Genomic DNA, 20,270 nt, shown 5'->3' with positions numbered 1-20,270 from the left:
TGGTAAAAGGTTGTCCGAGTGATAACTCGACAATGCCTGCACCCATGGCCCTCAAACTTGACTTGGAGGTTGGGCTTGGCCAGAAGATGGTCCCTTTTGATTTTAGGGGTCATTGGGCTAAAGGTCAAGGTCACAGTGACCTGGAATGGTAAAAGGTTATCCGAGTGATAACTCGACAATAACTGCACCCATGGCCCGCAAGGTTGACTTGGAGGTTGGGCCTGGCCAGAAGATGGTCCCTATTGGTTTTAGGGGTCATTGGACCAAAGGTCAAGGTGACAGTGACCTTGAATGATAAAAGGTTGTCCGAGTGATAACTCAACAATGCCTGCACCCATGGCCCTCAAACTTGACATTGAGGTTGGGCCTGACCAGTAGATGACCCCTATCGACTTTGGGGGTCATCAGGCCAAGGTCAATGTCACAGTAACCTTTAACGCAAAAAAGTTAACAAATCTTCTCCCACTGATATCTCAACAATGCCTGAACCTATTATCATTAAACTTGACATGGATGTTAAGCCTGACCAGTAGATCACCTTTATTGATTTTAGGATTCATAGAGCCAAAGGACAAGGTCACAGTGATCTTGAATGGTAAAAGGTTATCCTAGTGATAACTCGACAATGCCTGCACCCATGGCCCTCGAACTTGACATTTAGGTTTCTGGTGACCAGCTGATGACTCTGGATTTTGAGTTCATAGAGTCAAAGGTCATGGTCATAACACACTCTATCCTCACACTTTAATGGTCATAATCTGAAAACTGCCTTAATGGCAACAAATCAGCTGTCATTTCGGTCCATGCATATTTCATTCAATTGTCCATATAATCCTGACAACATGGCGTTCAGGGGGGGCATAATGTTTGACAAACATCTCTTGTTATACTTAATTTCCATCAAGACCGCCTTGTTAATGATTGCAGACAAATCATAATCAAAATGATAATCCAAAATAATTGGTTGAAGAACGGTGAATTACAGATTATTACTACAACACTGGTAAAACACTTACTCATTGACTTGCAGAAATGTCAAACCCTGCTTTGACCATAGACAGATTGACCAATTCAGGGGTGTGTGTGTAAGTTTGTTATTACTCGCAATCTCGCACTCGGACAAAGCCCATTCGGCGAGTTCTCCGATAAGAGTGTTAGTCATATTAGGTTTTTTTAGCATAGTGCACAGAGAGAATGTAACACTGGTTAGAGCTTCCCTGGTTCTTTAACGTGCACCAGTTATATAAAACTATTGAGATTAATGATTATTATATAAGTCACTTATATTCCTAATAAGCGTCAACGTGATCCAATATTTCAATTGCTTTGTAATGATTTTAAAAGGTTTGTCATTATTGATAAACGGTATGGATCATTAAGTCAATTGTAATCTTACTATTATCGGCAAAAACAATGACAATAAAATAACAAAGAGAAGTACAAGAAGCTTAATCTTAAACCTAAGGTAGCCGTGTAGAACTTGTGAGAGACGAAGACAGATCAAGAGAAAGTGCCACAGACTTCTTTGGTGAGGGGCAAACATAAAAACCACTAGAAAACATTTTGTAATCACACGGGGAGCGGTGCAGACGACGCATTTCGTTCTCATGTGAGTTACAACGATTTGTGTGTCAATAATGTTGTGTGCTTCATTTAAGACGTCACGTCCGTATTATACTTTCGATTTCAACGATTCTTTAAATTATGTTTGTTTGTCTTTCTCATTGAGTTTGGAACTTACAAAATTCCACATAGAAGTGATCACAATATAGACCGTAGGTTATATCTTTAACGTAACTATTGTCCGGCAAAATAAGAAGAATATTTATTTCGTCTGGGCTTAAACAGACTGAGAGGTCAGTTAATATCATGTATACAATTATGATATAGAATAGTAATTTGTGGAAGGTTAAAAGAAGTTAAGATAGGTTATGCATATGTTTAAGACGATTAAGACTCCTATTTGTTTTGAAGGTATGAGTATGATTTCAGATTTCTTTTATTTCACGTATATGATTGATTGGCAAACATAGTGTATATTAACGTTTGGCAATAGTTTAATATATTAAGCATTCAGTGGACTGCTATATGTACATCCCTGTAAATGCACCATCTTCCTAAACTCTGCAGCACCACAGAGCGCACGACTCAATATTCGAAGATCAATTACAACAACGTTATTTAACTAAATAAGTGAAATTACCTTTAACCTGATATATTAAAACAAAATGAGCAATGCAACTATTTGTTTGGAACTCATATCTTTTAAGGACAATATATTACTGGTGTGTTTTGCTAAGCGTTATGGATATAGTTACTGCTATAAAGTTGTTAAAAAATGTTGTTAAAAGTCATATTATCCTCCAATTTTTAGAGACAATGTTTACCAAAATATTACGATAGTTTTACTGCTTTTCCATTGTTTTTAAATTCCGTTTTTCATGGGATGACTTTTTGTATTGCCACTGGTCGTTTAGTCACAACTTTATTTGAAGAGAAAGGAATCGCAAAAAATGAACAAAGAGGAAGAAGACGCATTCCTAAAAATTCTGCTTGAGTTCAGCGATACAGTGGATCCCATGACGCTGCTCCTCGACTTACCATGTCTATCTCGAAGTGCAAGAGTGAGTGCTTCGTTTGGTTTATATATATATATATATATATATATATATATATATCAATCCAGGACGTTTAAACTGATTCAGGGAAAACAATCAACCAAAACGATTAGATATGGAATGGTTTTTAACAAATTGCAGTCGCCAGGCGAAGGCTAATACAGTATTTAACATGTTGCGATTTCTATTATGTATCTGTTAAATTTATTAAAAGCACTTTAATTTCGATACAAAAGTATCATATTTACTCTACGGTGTACATACATATACTACTTATATTGGCAAGTCTGTGAATCAATTTTGGCTACATATGACAACAGATATTAGTATAGCCCACATTTGAATACGATTACAGAAAAATGTAGTGAACTCGCAGACAGGAGCATGGTGTGGCTCGAGTGAAAAAGCAGCTCTAAGGCTACATGGTGCTTTAGCTAAGAGGCCAGAAGGATTCCGAGAGATCGTGTTGGCATTAAGGAGGCATAATCATGACGAGCTCGCAGACAAATTAGACCCTCGTCATCAAATACAAGGTGGTACCAACATCGTGTTTTTTAAAAATCTTGAATTAATTTCAGTTTGATATAAATCGAGTTATCGTCCTTCATCCTTCGTACCTTGATTTTCAATAATACCAAACTTCATTAGTTCTGATGAGAATAAATCACTGTCTGAATACTTAGCTGTTGGGTTTTAAATAGTCATTTCAATGCAAGCGACTAACATGGTTATAATATCGTTTTCTCTACCATATTATATTATTGTAGCCATGTAACAAACAGAAATATGTTCTAACATTTGCGTTTAACTGTTTCTCTACGCAGAAAAAGATACCACTCTATGCTTAGAAGTCCGCCATCTTTCTGATATGCCAACTGGTGCCGGCGTAAATATGTGCAAAACTACGAAAACTGTTGTTGCAGCAAGACAGATGACAGAACCAAATATTGGATCGCCGGGCTATGTCGGAGGACCGAGGTTGTCGTTGTCTGAGCAGTTTCAGCAACCAAAACCTGTAATTAGCGGTCAAACAACAACCAACTTGCCTGCACCGACCTGGTCAATGTCCCAAAGACCAACATGGTGTTCAACGAATGAAAAGTCTTCAATACACGATTCTTATGGTGAACCAGTACAGGATGTTGATATTGCGAATAATTTTGGTGAAGATTCCGATTCTGATAATAATAATGATAATAAGGAAAACAATAAAGAAGCCCATGTTGCCAAAAAATGCACAGAAAATACGAGTGAATTTAAAATGGTGATTGTTGAGACAGAATTAAATCTTCCGAAGTCACCTGCAGACGAACTTCTTCTGAAAAGAAATGAGCTACGAAATCGGGTATTTGAAGAAAAAATAGCAAACGACAATAACATTGAACATATGCACTCTGAATTATTTCCATCAACATCTACAACTGGAATAGGGTCCAGCTGTTTGTCGTCTGTCGGAAAGATAGATGTCAAGATATCCAACGAAGAAACACTCAGACAATTTGAAGTGAACGAAGGGGCATCAAATAACAATAGTGCCAAAGAAAAAGGAAACACGAAAACAGAGACTCGAGGAAAATATAGCTGTGAAAATTACATAGATCATTCCTTAGAGGACAAACATATTCACGTCCCTGAACACGTTGAGAGCGATACGGAACTAGACAGTATACGAGAGAAGGGAAAAAATAAAGATTTGCCTGGTTTTCGCGAAAGTCAGGATCTGGATTCAGCTGAAAATAAAGGTCATGATTCAGTATTTGCCATCAGTAGCGAGGACCAAAGTGCAAGTAGTTCAACAATACTAGAAAATCAACGTACAGACTCACCAGGCAGTGTTTGGCCTCCAAATTTTGATCAACCGCGTGATGTGACTGTTCACAGAGAACATGAACGTCGTACGAACAATAACATTTGTGAAAATGTTAGTGTAGAAGGGCAGTCAACAGAAACACGATGCCAATCTTCAAACATGTATGTTAACGGTGTGGTGTCATGGTTACTATACATTGGTGATAAGATGTTGTAGTTGTAATCGTAACACCGCTTTTATATGATAAAATGCCTCGCATTTGTTTTCTTATTGGTGTCAAGTTATCAGCGCGCTTTATGCTATTGATGATTTAACAGAGAGTGCTGATTTGCATAATTCTTAAGTGCTTTGAAGTAATATTTTATCAAATGAGATGACAGTATTTTTTGAATTCGTCGCGCATTTGTGTTGGTTAATCAGCGATCAGTAGATGCAGTGTTAGACAAGGCCAACAGACAACTTATTTGTTATACCACTTTGCCGATTAGTGTTTGTTAATTTGCATATATGCGATGAAAGTTATGTTCGCGCCAGACCTGACCTCTTGTAAATTAACAGGCAATCTAATCGACTGTTTGAAATGTGAGGTGCAATAGAATAAATATATTTTGAATTTATGGTTTGCATGTGCCGTATAATCTCAATGTTTATATTTGCAACGATAATGACCCTTTCAACTTATTTGCAAGTGAATATATTGGTAATCCGTAATGGTTATTCAAAACTATTTCGTTAATGTATTTTATACTAAGCATGATGTTAATAGTTAATAATTATGACGTGTATGATAATTGAAATAAGTAATTTGAAAGTATGATGTTTAGGTGCTTTCAAAACAAAGTGACCAATATCTATTAAAGTTATCGATAAGATATTAAATTTAACCTAGTTTAATTGATTTTTCATATTTTGATCACGTAACTATTAATTGCCTTTCAAACAGACGTTTTAAAGTAGTTATTTTTATAACCGTATTTATACGATATCCGATAATCAACGTGTATGTTAACACGTTTGTTTACTTAGCGTTATATTTTTTTTAGAATTTATTAGCAAATAAGGCATGATAAATAGTAATGACCTTTTTCAGCTTATAATTTGGTCCCTCCGTTGGTAGCTCGAGGTTGTTTTGCTTTGTTTTTTAACATAATGCGCCAGCACTGCAGTATATTTTGCCAAGTTTTTTAAAAAAAAACACGCTCATCGGTGAAATTTAGTTATATAGTAATACCAACAACCATTATTTACTTTACAATGAAGACGTTCCATTGTTTGAAACAGTGAACTGCAATATCATTACTGCATGATAAACATAAAAATGTAGAAATTATTAGCAAATACAATCGCGCCGTATTCATATTGGATATAAGGTACCGATAAATGATAATCATAATGAGTTTAGCATTATATTTTTTTGTATCTGCATGTACAATATATATTTCCTAAATTATATCATCATTATTATCCCACAAAAAAGGTTGTTGTTGTTTGTTGTTGTTTATATGGAGAGGTGGGGGTATACAAGTGTGAGCTAGTTGTCGCTCGGTCTGTTGGTTTTTACGGTGTCCGGGGAATAGCCCATGAAAGGATCGATTAAATAAACGAATTTGTATTAATAACTCTGCCTCCCATTTGCAATTCATAACGAGCGTTTGATAAAGACGCTTCGCTTCAACTAGCCGAAAACAATTAGCGAGATTAATCAAACCTGAAACAAGGTTCCACAGAAATCGACCAAGCGGTTAATTAACATTACTTTAGTAATTTATTAAGCTCGAATTTGAAGACGGCTTTGGGCATATAGCAGATGAATTTACATTCCAACTTAAGTTTCGGTACGATGAAATTTGCTTTGAACCGGGGAACCGGTCGACCTTACGTGACCTGTAGGCGGAGTCTTGCACTCACTCGCCCACTCACTGGGGCATGCATATATGTATGTAAAACACGCATTAAAAATCTCGATATTTTTCTTGCTAAACGCGAAATAATAAAACAAAACTTTTAAGTCGAAAATGATAAAGTTATGAACAAGGGTAAATGCTAATATTAGGATTGATTCTTATTTACCGCGCGTTCATGCTAGCACGATTCATGGATTTGCAAAACTTTCGACCAAGCGTGCATACTGTAAAAATCAGTCCTTAAATGACTTACTCTGTAGACCGTCAGGTACTTTTGAGAGACAAGACTTCTGGATGATAAGCTGACATATGATTGCGAGCTTCGTGCTAAGATGCGATACAAAGATCGGGTTATGTCTTCGAGATGTTAACGTACTTCATACAGGGTAATCAGTTCCCCAATTATCGCCCACCGTAGTGAATATAACAACGTCTAAGTTATTCTTGCTTCTTTTTTAACCCATTATTTAACGGATACGTATAGTTTAAGAATTATTATTTGCGGTAATAGCAAAAAGTCGACGACAAAATAGCTATTTTCGTAGCACTTCTATGATTATGTATTTACATATTCGTCAAAAGCTCGCTGACCAACAAATTTCCTGAACTCCTTGAATGACTATGTTTTATATGACGACTTGTGACCAAAAATTCCAAAATAAATGCTTAAATTACCAAAACAACTTTCGATTTAAAATCTCACTGAATTGTTCGGGGTTTTTTTACTTTCTACTACAAAAAAACGCTATCGTGCATGTGTAAACTTGCATAAAAGACATGACATGGATGTTTGCTATGTTAAGATTTATTTTGCAAAAAAATCGCCATATTATATGTATATTCATACTTGTTTGGAAGATATTTTCCCAGATGACTATGTACAAGATGAATATATGCATAGAAGCAATTTAGATAAAACTGTAAATGAATATGGGAATATGATGTTAGATTTCTGTAAAATGTCAGGTTTGAGAATTTTAAATGGTAGGATTGGATTAGATGCCAATATAGGAAAATATACTTTGGTTAATGCAGCAGGATGCAGTACTATTGACTTAGTTTTATGCTCAAAAAAGATGTTCTGTTGTGTAAAGAGTTTTAATGTGTTAGATCCAAACATTCTGTCTGATCATTGTGTTGTTAGTTTTAGCTTGGGATGTTCACAAATTTGTGGTAATAATAGTCTTTGTAATGAAGATGTGAAAATTGATGATACAGTTGATAATATACCATATAAATACATGTGGAGTGATGACAAAAAGAATGATTATGTTAACACATTAAATAATGAAGAGACTACACATATGCTTGAAACACTGTGTGATGACATTGAAAATTCACATAGTAATGATGATATTGATTCCAATTTGAAATCATTCTGTAATATTATAGAAGATATATGTTCACCTTTGTTTAAAAAATATTGTGATAATAATGTTGCACATGTATGTAGAGCAAATGATGGCTTATATTTTGATGATGGTTGTAAAAATTTAAAACACTGTTATTATAAAAATTTAAACATGTATAGAAATTATCCATGTGATGTAAATAGAAAGAATATGGTAGAATCCAGAAGCTTGTATAAGAGTACTGTGAGAAAAAAGAAATGTATGTATGATAAAATGCAGACTAAGAAATTAGAAAGTGTTAGATTATCAAATGCTAAGATGTATTGGAAAATGTTAAAAGGGTCAGTTGTTAAGGAAGAATGTGGTAATTTGTCAAATGCAGATTTTCTACAATATTTTAAGGCTATTAATGACCCAGATTCAACATTATATCAACCTGATGAAGATATTTTGTATTTTCATGATAGATATATGAATGAAGAATTGAATATTATGTTTGAAGAATTGAATGTCCCATTTTCACATGAGGATATTGTTAAGGCATGTAACCAGTTAAATAATGGTAAAGCTGCTGGGCCTGACTATCTGTTAAATGAGTTTTTTAAACATGGTATTAATAGTAATAATTTCTTTATTGTTGTATGTACTTTGTTTAATAAGTTGTTGAGTTGTGGATATTTTCCAGAGGCTTGGTCTGAAGGGTTTATTGTACCTTTGCATAAGAAGGGTGATAAGAATGATACAAATAATTATAGAGGTATTACATTATTAAGTACATTTGGTAAATTGTTTACTAAAGTAATAAATAATAGATTAAATTGTTGGGCTGAAAAATATCATGTATATATTGAGGCACAGGCTGGTTTCAGAAAAAATATGGGCACAGTTGATAATATTTTTGTACTACATGGTGTTATAAATTATTTGTTAGAAAATAATAAGAGACTTTATGCAGTTTTTGTAGACTTTACTAAGGCCTTTGATTTTTTAGTGAGAGATGTCATTTGGTATAAACTTTTGAAGTTAGGAATTAGAGGAAATATGTTTAATGTTATTAAATCTATGTATGCCACTGTTAAGTCTAGAATTAAAATGCATAATACTATTAGTAAAGATGACTTTACATGTATGCTTGGTGTTAGACAAGGAGAAAGCTTATCTCCATTCTTATTTTCTATGTATTTAAATGATATTGAAGAGTATTACATGTTAAATGGTTTTGATGGTATTGATATAGGTATGCTGAAACTGTTTCTGTTATTATATGCAGATGATATTGTTATTATGGCTGACTCTGAAGACCAGTTAAAAAAGGGTTTGTTGTTACTAGAGCAGTATTGTGATAGATGGAAATTAAGTGTTAATTCTACCAAGACTAAAGTTATGATTTTTAAAAAGGGAGGCAGGTTAAGGAAAAATATTGTTTTTTCTTATAAGGGGGTCAATTTAGAAATAGTTAAACATTTTACATATTTAGGTATTATTTTTACCTGTGGTGGTTCCTTCACCACCACCTTTGATACTTTAGCAGGACAGGCATCCAAGGCTATTTTCAAGTTAAACTCATATTTAGCTAAATTTCCATATATGTCTATTAGTAATAAGTTAGATTTGTTTGATAAATTAATCTTACCAATTTTAAATTATGGATCAGAAGTATGGGGATTAAAGGATTCTATTGTTTTAGAAAGAGTACATTTAAATTTCTGCAAAAGATTATTAGGTGTTAAAATTCAAACTCAGAATAACTTTATATATGGCGAACTTGGTAGAACTACATTGTACACTAGGAGAGTTGTTAATGTTATAAGATATTGGTTGAAAGTTATAAAATTAGATGCTCATAAATATGTTAAAGGTATGTATTCTCATATGTGTAGTTATATTGAAACAAGACCTAATTGTAAATCTTGGGCAAATGATGTGTGTTCTTTATTGCAATCTCTAGGCTTTCATTATGTATGGTTAAACCAAGGAGTTGGTGATGAAAATATGTTTATATCATTGTTAAAAACAAGACTAAATGATATGTTTATTCAGAATTGGATGTCAGAATTAAATAACTCATCTCGTGCAAGATCGTATACAATGTTTAGTAATTTTATGTTACAACCTTATCTGACAAATGTTAATATGTACAAATTTAGAAAAGACATGTGTAGATTGAGAGTTTCTTCACATAGACTGTCAATAGAGTCAGGCAGATGGCACAAACCTGACCCAATACCATATATTGATAGAAAATGTTTGTGTTGTTATGTATTAGAAGATGAATTTCATTTTATTTTAGAATGCTCATTGTATAGTGATTTAAGAAAAACTTATATTAGTAAATATTATTGGACTAGACCAAATGTACCAAAGTTTGTTGAGTTAATGCAATCGGACAATGTTAAAGTGAATAGAAATTTAGCTATGTATATACATAAGGCATTTAATGTTAGAAACCAATACCATTATTACTATGAATAATATGTGTTTTTCATGTACACAATGATCTCTCGCTGTCATATACATGTACATAATGCTATATTGTGTCTCTATTATGACATGAAACATGAATATTTATTTATATGATCATTGGTGATTTATTTGACCATTTGATTACTTACATGCATATAATTCTCTATTTGTAAATGTATACTCATGGACATATTGTCTGTTGTATTTGTTAATAAAACTAAAACTATATGTTCTAGATTAAAACGAATATTCAAAAAAAATCCTAGCAACTTTTTTATTTTCCATACAAAAACACATTTTAATAATAATAAAAACTACAGGGACGAAACTTAGAAAAACTAAACCCTGTTTAGAGGCAGAAGGCAAGGGTCCGAACCAAAACGAACTAGAGACACAAACATATAAACACCACATAAACATATACACACAGACCACACGCGCATCAAAATAGCTTTACCCATCAATGATGGGATTGCCTCCTTGGAACAGTCAGTAAAACACGAATCCACTGGAAGATGAGTCTACATGGGACTTAAATGAGAGTGTGTATTGTCATAACCACACACCTGTCCCAACAACTATCAATATAACAAAATTAAAAATATAAATCTTATCAATGCCAGCATCAACTTTAAAACAATGAAGTATAATTTAAAGTTAAACAGTCATATTATCTGATATATTAATTTCAACACCTCAACGACGGGATACAAAAGCCACATGCAAACGAAAGAATCAGTCATTTGATAAAGCTACAGTACTAGTGCTTGCTATGAAAAGGTACGATAAAAGTCATTCAAAGACAGCCTCATAAACGCGGTTTAAAACGTTGTCTTCTTGAGTCTAACGAAAGTATCATTGCACAGACCAGTAGGAAAACCACAATGAAAATAGAATAAATCATTAAAAAATAAATAAGTGCTGTCGAATAACCTTCGAGCTATAAAAACGTATCGTAAAACTTTATCAATATTTTTTATGAGGCAGTATTGGCTAGCTGAAACGGTGTTAATACTTTTTTAATGAATATCACAGCTTCAACAAACTATCTGAGGGGCTTATTATTTTAAGAATTACTACCAGTCAAAATTTTATTTATATATCCGTTTCTACTTTCGATTTCACTGGTTATTTTAATTTCTGTTTTAAACCGGTCTGGACTTGGGTGTTTACCAGTTGATTATTACCTCGGGATCCACCTGATTGCATTAAAACAATTCCGTACAGAAGTGATACTGGTTTAGACTTCGGAAAAGGTATTTTACGTATGTATATTTATAATTATTAAGTAAGAAGTTAATATAATATCATGATCAAGTTTTGTCACCGCGGCTAAAATCGTCCAAAAATAATCAGAAAAAGTATGTATACAATTTTGCCATAGAGTATTGATTTGTCGATTGTTTAAAGACAGTTAAGATAAGCTAAGCACCTTTAAAATGTCTCAATTTAGTTTTCAATGTATATCTACGATATCTGAAAAATATGTCACACGTATTATTCATTGATAAATAAGCTATGTGTATGTGAGGGACATGAATGACTTTAAATGCATTAAAACAAATCCGTATAGAAGTGATACTGGTTTAGACTTCGGGGAAGGTATTTAACATATGTATTCTAATAATTATTAAAGAAGAAGTAAATATAGTTATAGGATCAAGTTATTTCACCGTGGCTAAATTCATCCAAAAAATCAGAAATAATTATGTATACAATTTTATTATAGAGTATTGATTTGTCGAATGTTTAAAGATATTTGAGATAAGATACCTGATATGTACCTTTAAAAGATTTGTGTCAATTTAGTTTGCAATGTATACATACGATTTCTAAAAAATAGGTCATCAGACATATTATTGATTGATAATAAAGGATTTATGTCACGCCAGCAAAATCCATGAAGCACTCAAGTGTTAACAGTTAACTTTATCATTGAAACTATGTTCTAGCTGAAATATTAAATCAAACGTTTACAAAAATACGCAATAAGATTATTTGTTTGGTAATCGTAAGTATTAAAAGCAATAACTTCTGCACCCATAGTAAGTACACGATATGGATAATTTAAATTGTTTCAGAATGATAAATCGACATACACTTTTTGGAACCAATATGTTTGCTAAAATGTCAAGATAATTTTAATGTTCTACATTGTTGTTGTTGTTTTTTATTTTTATCATCTAGGTTGGAAGAGGGACCATACAAAATGAACAGACGGGAAAAAGAAGCATTTGAAATGATTCGACCCGATTTTTGCCGAATGGTTGATCCAATGACACTCACCATTGACTTACTTTGTTTATCCGAACCTGATAGGGTGAGTGTTATATTGTTTTCTGTTTATTACTAATTAACGGATTATGATTTCAAGAAAAAGGAAGACATTCCAACAGCCTACAACAAAGTTGTCGTTGGAACGAGCAGGACTTCAACAATGGTAATGCATGATGGGCTTAAAAACATTTAAATATTAAAATAAGTTGTAAATGACAAGTATGCAGATTTGTTTATATAGGAAAGTAAGTCATTTTCTTTGATATGCAATTTCTTAAGTAGCTTTGAACCATTTTATCTTTTTTCCTTGCAGCAAAAGATACGTAACACGCAGATAGCCGCTGTTCATGGTTCTATGTCTACAGCCGCTCAGATTCTACACAGTGTTTTGATTCGGTGCCCACGTGGATTTCGAGAGGTCGTGCTGGCATTGAGGAACAATAATCATGGCGATCTGGCAGATAAATTAGACCCAGATCATGACATTCAAAGTGCTGGTATTAACATCCTATTATATTGTTATAGAATCTTGATTATTTTTAAATTTGATGTACATGTTATGAGTAGTCGGCCTTTATATGATTTCAATGTTACCAGAATCCATTAATTTCCATTCTTTTGAAACACCATTTTATATTTATTTAAAGAAAGTCAATGCAAAAGAAGGTTGTAAGTGCTTTATAATATGACGTTGTGTTTCTACAGATGAAGCCACTTCATCTAAGTCTGCAACTAGTCCTCCTGCTGTTATGCCAGCTAGTGCCACCGGCGACAAAGGCCCGACCCCCAATACCCGGCCCTCCATCACCCTGGAAACATTGTGGAATCAACTACCGGTACGGGTCACTAACTCGTTAAAGAAGATGGACAGAAACACACACACGGTCGAAGATCTTGCTGAACACTTCGGTAAGTGATGTGTTATTTCATACATCGTCTTGCAAAACTTCCAGCACTTTTGCAAATGAATTTACGTTGACTTTAATTTTAGCCAGACTACGCCAGAAAGTGTCGCCCTTCGAAGTCTTCGAGCAAGTATTATGTTGTTTAGTGTGACTAAACAATTCAGCAGAAGCAAAAACTAAACGTGAGAACAACATGATACATGGAACATGAGACATGCAACATAAGACAGACAACAAGAGACAAGCAATTTGAGGCAGAGAACATGAGACAGACGACATGAGACCGACAACATGAGACAAGCAATTTGAGACAGATACCATGAGACAGACAACGTGAGACAGACATCATGAGACATGCAACATGAGACAGACAAAGTGGAACACAACATGAGACAGACAAAACATGAGACACAAGATGAGACAGAAAACGTGAGACAGACAAGCAATTTGAGACAGACAACATAAGACAAGCAAAATGAGACAGAAATAGACCATGAGGCATGCAACATGAGACAGACAACATGAGACAGACAGACAACATGAGACAGACAATATGAGACATAAAACATGGGACACACAACATAAGACATGCACCATGAAACATGAGACTGACAACAAGGGACATGCATCGTGAGACAGACAACATGAGACAGACAACGTGAATTATAAGACAACATGATGCTTTTAACACGAGACAGACAACATGAGACAGACAACGTGAGACAGACAACAAGAGACATGAAACAGACAACATGAGCCAGACAACATGGGACATGAAACATGAGGCAGAGAACATGATACAGACAACATTAAACATGAGACAGCCAATCACGAGACGGCAACACGAGACAGACAACATAAGATAGACAATAGGAGACAGACAAGATGAGACATACACGAGACAGACAACGTGAGACAGACAATATGAGACATAAAACATGGAACACACAACATAAGACATGCACCATGAAACATGAGACTGACAACAAGGGACATGCATCGTGAGACAGACAACATGAGACAGACAACGTGAATTATAAGACAACATGATGCTTTTAACACGAGACAGACAACATGAGACAGACAACGTGAGACAGACAACAAGAGACATGAAACAGACAACATGAGCCAGACAACATGGGACATGAAACATGAGGCAGAGAACATGATACAGACAACATTAAACATGAGACAGCCAATCACGAGACGGCAACACGAGACAGACAACATAAGATAGACAATAGGAGACAGACAAGATGAGACATACACGAGACAGACAACGTGAGACAGACAATATGCGACATGAAACATGAGACAGACAACATGCGGCATGCAACATGAGACATGGAATTTGAGACATGAGACATGGAATATGACACAAACAACATGAGACATGCAACATGAGACATACAACACGATACAGACAATATGAGACAGGCAATATGAGACATGCAACATGAGACATACAACATGCTACAAACAACATGAGGCATGCAACATGAGCCAGACAACATGGGACATGCAACATGAGGCAGAGAACATGATACAGACAACATTAAACATGAGACAGCCAATCACGAGAAGAACAACACGAGACAGACAACATAAGATAGACGTTAGGAGACAGACAAGATGAGACATACACGAGACAGACAACGTGAGACAGACAATATGAGACATGAAACATGAGACAGACAACATGCGACATGCAACATGAGACATGGAATTTGAGACATAAAACATGAGACAGAACACATGAGACATGGAATTTAAGACATAAAACATCAGACAGAACACATGAGACATGGAATATGACACAAACAACATGAGACATGGAATTTGAGACATAAAACATGAGACAGAACACATGAGACATGGAATTTAAGACATCAAACATGAGACAGGACACATGAAACATGGAATATGACACAAACAACATGAGACATGTAACGTGAGACATACAACACGATACAGACAACATGAAACAGGCACCATGAGCCATACAACATAAGACATGGCATATGAGACCGACAACATGAAACATACAACACGATACGGGCAATATGAGACAGGCAACATGAGACATCCAACATAAGACAGAAAACATGTGACACGCAACATGAGGCAGACAACATGAGACATGGGACATGCAACAAGAGGCAGACAACATGAGACATGCACCATGAGATATGCAACATGAGCCATGCAACATTAGACTGACAACATGAGACTGACAACATGAGACAGACAACATGAGACATACAAATATGATACAGTCGACATGAGACAGTCAACATGAGATATGCAACATGAGACAGACAAAATGATTCAGTCGACATGAGACAGACAACATGAGATATGCAACATGAGATTGACAACATGAGACTGACAACATGAGACAGACAATATGAGACTGGCAAACTTTGCTTAGCGGCATTTGCTGGAAAACATTACTTACATTTAAGTGTATTTACAACAGAATCCACTTAAGATCAGGCAAACTTGGCTTTTAGTAACAGTCTGCTTTCGTTTTAGTTCATACTTAACACTAAATGAATATACAGGCAATAATCTCTTGCGTATAAATGCTTCGTTTAATCTATCTGTTTTGCTACGAAATGAAAAAAGTATATATTTAGAAATATTCATTTCGAATGTTTTTGTTTTTATTTCAGATCTCACTAATGAAGAATATGAGGAACTTAAATCTAAAGCAGATCCTGGAAGCAGCATTACTTTGGATATCCTTAAGTTAAAGCATTCCCAGGCTCCCGAGTTTAAGCTCCGTACCATATACCAGGCACTTCAGGCAATACAAAGATTGGACATTGTGTCTGAAATAGAACAAAAGACTGGCGTACAGTCCCCCTTTCATATTGTTGAACAGCAAGCTGGTAATGATAATGGCCAAAATACTGCTCCAACTGGCAGTACTGTACAAGTCACAAATCACAGTAATGAAGGTAGAACAATTTATAGAAGGGAAGAAACCACGCGACCAGGGCATGAATATGCAAGAAATGAAGTTCTTAATCGGAATGATGTTGAAAGGAAAATGTATGTTGGGGAACAAAAACTGCCATCTACATACGAAGCGGTACCAACTAATGACATGGAAACTGCGGAAAATGTAAATGCAAAGTCCCTTTATTCAGCAGGTAGGACAACAGAACCAAACATTGGATCGCCGGGCTTTGATGGAGGACCGAAGCTGTCGTTATATGAGCAGTTTCAGCAATCAAATTCGGTATCTAACGGTCAATCAACAAACATCTTACCCAAACCGACTTGGTCGATGTCTCAAAGACCTAAATTGACAAATTCTGACCGTTCAGAAACTGCATCGGGGAGATCTACGACTAAAAAGACTTCAATTCATGACTCTAACCATGAAGCTGAAAATGATCTGAATATTGACAGTACTATATGTAATAATATTGTTGCCGAAGACTCCGATTCTGATAATAATATTAAGGAAATCAATAATGAAACAAATGATGGCGTGAAAGGTACGGAAGAAACGAAGTTAAAACCAGGTGTCACTGAGCAGAATGACAAAGAGCTCAAACCAAGTGAATATAGATTCAATCCAAAAATGGCCCCGTTTGATAGTATTGATAAAGTTAATCAACAAATCGAGGAAACAGCCAATAGAGATAATGAACAACAGAGAATGTTAATGTTGAAAGACAACAACAGCACTGAAATGAGACAATCTCTGACAGCCTCTTTTGATAGCGGAACAAGTTTAGCTGCACCCAATTTATCATGTGAAACACCTTCGAACCAAAAAGAAGAGTCGTGTGAATCTAAGCGTTTGTACGAAAATGAAAATTCTGCCGCTATGGAAAATATCCCGATTGTTCAGACAAGGGGGAGTCACCCAAAGTCACCTTCAGACGAACTTCGACTGAAAAGAAATAAGTTACGAAATCGGGTATTTGGTGAAAAGATAACAAACGACAATAACATTGAACATATGCATTCTGAAATATTTCCATCAACATCTACAACTGGAATTGGGCCAGGTTCTTTATCGTCCGTCAAAAAGGAAGATGTCCAGAAATTAAACAGTGAAACATTCAGAAAAAATGAAGTTAACGAAGCGGTGCCGAGTAACAATAATGCCAAAGAAAACACCAACACAAAAACAGAGACTCGAATAAAATATAGCTGTGAACATTACATAGATCATTCATTAGAGGACAAATATATTCACGTCCCTAAACATGTTCAGAGCGATACGGAACTAGACAGTATACGTGAAAAGGGAAAGAATAAAGATTTGCCTGGTTTTCGCGAAAGTGAAGATCTGGACTCAGCTGAGTACAAAGGTCATGATTCAGTATTTACCATCAGTAGCGAGGAACAAAGTACCAGTAGTTCAACAATGCTAGAAAACCAACGTACAGACACACCAGACAGTGTTTGGTCTCAAAATTCTGAGCAACCGCGAGAAGTGACTGTTCACATAGAACATGAACGTCATATGAACAATCGCACTTGTGACAATTTGTGCTTAGAAGAAGAGGGGAAGTCAACAGAAACACAGCGTCAATCTTTTAAAAGTTATGCTAGTGGTGCTGTGTCATGGATAGCATACATGCGCCAAAAAATGTTGTAGAAATAAGATTAACACCGCTTTTTCTTGATAGTGTGCCTCACATTTTTTACTTATTATTGTCAAGTTGGCGTCAAATTATCAACACGCAATAATAATAATACTCTTTATAGTTTAAGATAGAGAGAGCTGATTGATATTCATATTTAGTGCTCAAAATTATATTTTGTCCAATGGGATGACAGTATTTTCCAATTTTGTCGTGCATAGATATTGTTAAATCAGCAGTATGTGATAGGTACATTGATTGGTAAAAAGATAAGCTATGCAAAAAGACAACTTACATGTTAATGGATGGCGGAAGTTAATAGACAATGTAGTATCCACTGTCTGAAATGCGATTCCTTTATTTATTTTATGAAGGATAGGTTTTTTTTGGGTATGATCTTCATGACAATATTTGTAAATTTGAATGATAAGCAAATGCATTTATTGGTAATTCATGATATATTCATAAATTATTGTTTACTTACAACTAGTTCATGATTATATTTATACTATGCATGCTGTTAATAGTTATTATCACATTCTGTGTATGATTAAATGGAAAGAATGTGTCACTGTTCTGTAGATACATGGACGTGCATTAGTCTCATCTTCCCTCTAATAACAAAGTCATGATAAATGTAATTTATTCCCACCATTTAAAGATAATTATCCGAGAGGGAATGCTGTTTTCGAGAATGCTAATGAAAAGAGCATACATATTCTAGGTACCTTTTCTGAGACAAACATGGGCATTGATAATAGTTATAACTTCATAGGGAATAAATAAAGTTAATATGTAAAACTATAGAAACCAATACATATAAGTTAAGTAAAAATATTAATTTTGGTGCTCACTCGATGAAATATAATCGATATCTTACTGAGAAAAACAAACAATTATCCCCTACCACATACATTTTAAATTGATCAATTGAGTGTTTAAACTGCTCTGTAACGCCGCGCTGTCACATGTCTAAGGCTTGACCATTTGCAAAAGACTTGCTAACTTTTAATGCACTATGTTTCACTAATATATCTAAGATCAGCACCTTAATCTGGTTGTTGAAAAAAAGGAGTTTCGAAGACTATTTATGTGTTTACGATCGGGGCATGGCTAATATGTACCCTAGTTGTATGGTAACATCATGTGGCTTCTGGTTTCACAGTTAAAAGTTACTTCTCTGTAAGTTCAAATAAAGACAATGAAACAACTGACAGCAGAAACACAGATGAAAAAATCTTGAATTATAATTCCAATAGTTGATGCTTCATGTCAAATATTAGCTTAATATAGTTAGCAGTTCCTGCCAATTCCATCGTAAAATCCATTTCTAGTCATCGTGTGGTTTATTGAACCGAAAACAGCCATATTAAGGCAGATATGGACCTAATACTTAGTATATTAAATTTATAACTTATTTTTAATAACTTCACTGTGAAGACAGCTGAATATAGATATGAATCATTTGACTAGTCTTTCTGAACGGTCATTTTAATAACGGTATAGTTTGTAACCATTAATTATGCCCCCCTTCGAAGAAGAGGGGTATATTGCTTTGCACAGGCATGTCGGTATGTCGGTCGGTCGGTCCGTCGGTAGACCAAAGCTTGTCCGAGTGATAACTCAACAATTCCTGGACGTATGGTCATCAAACTTCACATGAAGGTTGGGCCTGACCAGTAGATGACCCCTATTGATTTTGGGGGTCATCGGGTCAAAGGTCAAGGTCACAGTGACCTTTAATGGTAAAATAATTTTAAAGCTTGTCCGAGTGATAACTCAACAATGCCTGCACCAATGGCCCTCAAACTTGACATGGAGGTTGGGCCTGACCAGTAGATGACCCCTATTGTTTTGGGGGGTCATCAGGCCAAAAGTCAAGGTCACAGTGACCTAAAATGGTAAAAGGTCGTCCGAGTGATAACTTGACAATGCCTGCACCCATGGCCCTCAAACTTGACTTGGAGGTTGGGCCTGACCAGTAGCTGACCCCTATTGTTTTTGGGGCTCATCGGGTCAAAGGTCAAGTTCACAGTGACCTTGAATGGTAAAAGGTTGTCCGAGTGATAACTCAACAATGCCGGCACCCATGGCCCTCATAATTGAATTGGAGGTTGGGCCTGACCAGGAGATGACCCCTATTGTTTTTGGGGGTCATCAGGCCAAAGGTCAAGGTCACAGTGACCTTGAATGGTAAAAGGTTGTCCGAGTGATAACTCGACAATGCCTGCACCCATGGCCCTCAAACTTGACTTGGAGAATTGGCCTGACCAGGAGATGACCCCTATGGTTTTTGGGGGTCATCTGGCCTAAGGTCAAGTTCACAGTGAC

General features: G+C 35.3%; 3 protein-coding genes across 4 annotated transcripts in view; 2 read left to right on the top strand and 1 right to left on the bottom strand.

Annotated features, from left to right (window-relative positions):
- The window catches only part of LOC128211363 (uncharacterized), a 102,915-nt gene that overhangs the window by 44,465 nt on the left and 38,180 nt on the right, over window positions 1-20,270 (bottom strand). The window lies entirely within an intron of this gene.
- LOC128211371 (uncharacterized) lies at window positions 1,957-5,045 on the top strand. The gene is made up of 4 exons (XM_052916093.1): window positions 1,957-1,974; window positions 2,496-2,624; window positions 2,974-3,151; window positions 3,443-5,045. The coding sequence occupies exons 2-4, from the start codon at window positions 2,514-2,516 to the stop codon at window positions 4,642-4,644; spliced, it is 1,491 nt and encodes a 496-aa protein (XP_052772053.1). The 5' UTR covers window positions 1,957-1,974; window positions 2,496-2,513; the 3' UTR covers window positions 4,645-5,045.
- LOC128211365 (uncharacterized) lies at window positions 11,735-18,565 on the top strand. The gene is made up of 5 exons (XM_052916084.1): window positions 11,735-11,749; window positions 12,335-12,467; window positions 12,738-12,921; window positions 13,130-13,333; window positions 16,005-18,565. The coding sequence occupies exons 2-5, from the start codon at window positions 12,357-12,359 to the stop codon at window positions 17,951-17,953; spliced, it is 2,448 nt and encodes an 815-aa protein (XP_052772044.1). The 5' UTR covers window positions 11,735-11,749; window positions 12,335-12,356; the 3' UTR covers window positions 17,954-18,565.

Source organism: Mya arenaria, chromosome 12 (genome assembly GCF_026914265.1).
Source record: "Mya arenaria isolate MELC-2E11 chromosome 12, ASM2691426v1".
Lineage (NCBI taxonomy): Eukaryota > Metazoa > Mollusca > Bivalvia > Myida > Myidae > Mya > Mya arenaria.
The sequence above is the reverse complement of the archived record's forward strand: the minus strand, read 5'-3'. Positions and strand labels throughout refer to the sequence as shown.

What these genes read in the sequence shown, in the direction of transcription:
- LOC128211371 (XM_052916093.1), top strand. Translation starts at nt 2,514, where the DNA reads ATGAACAAAGAGGAAGAAGACGCATTCCTAAAAATTCTGCTTGAGTTC. An exon ending in GTCTATCTCGAAGTGCAAGA is followed by an intron (nt 2,625 to 2,973) that starts GTGAGTGCTTCG and finishes ATACGATTACAG; the next exon opens with AAAAATGTAGTGAACTCGCA. An exon ending in CCCTCGTCATCAAATACAAG is followed by an intron (nt 3,152 to 3,442) that starts GTGGTACCAACA and finishes TTCTCTACGCAG; the next exon opens with AAAAAGATACCACTCTATGC.
- LOC128211365 (XM_052916084.1), top strand. Translation starts at nt 12,357, where the DNA reads ATGAACAGACGGGAAAAAGAAGCATTTGAAATGATTCGACCCGATTTT. An exon ending in TCATGACATTCAAAGTGCTG is followed by an intron (nt 12,922 to 13,129) that starts GTATTAACATCC and finishes GTGTTTCTACAG; the next exon opens with ATGAAGCCACTTCATCTAAG. An exon ending in AGATCTTGCTGAACACTTCG is followed by an intron (nt 13,334 to 16,004) that starts GTAAGTGATGTG and finishes TTTTTATTTCAG; the next exon opens with ATCTCACTAATGAAGAATAT.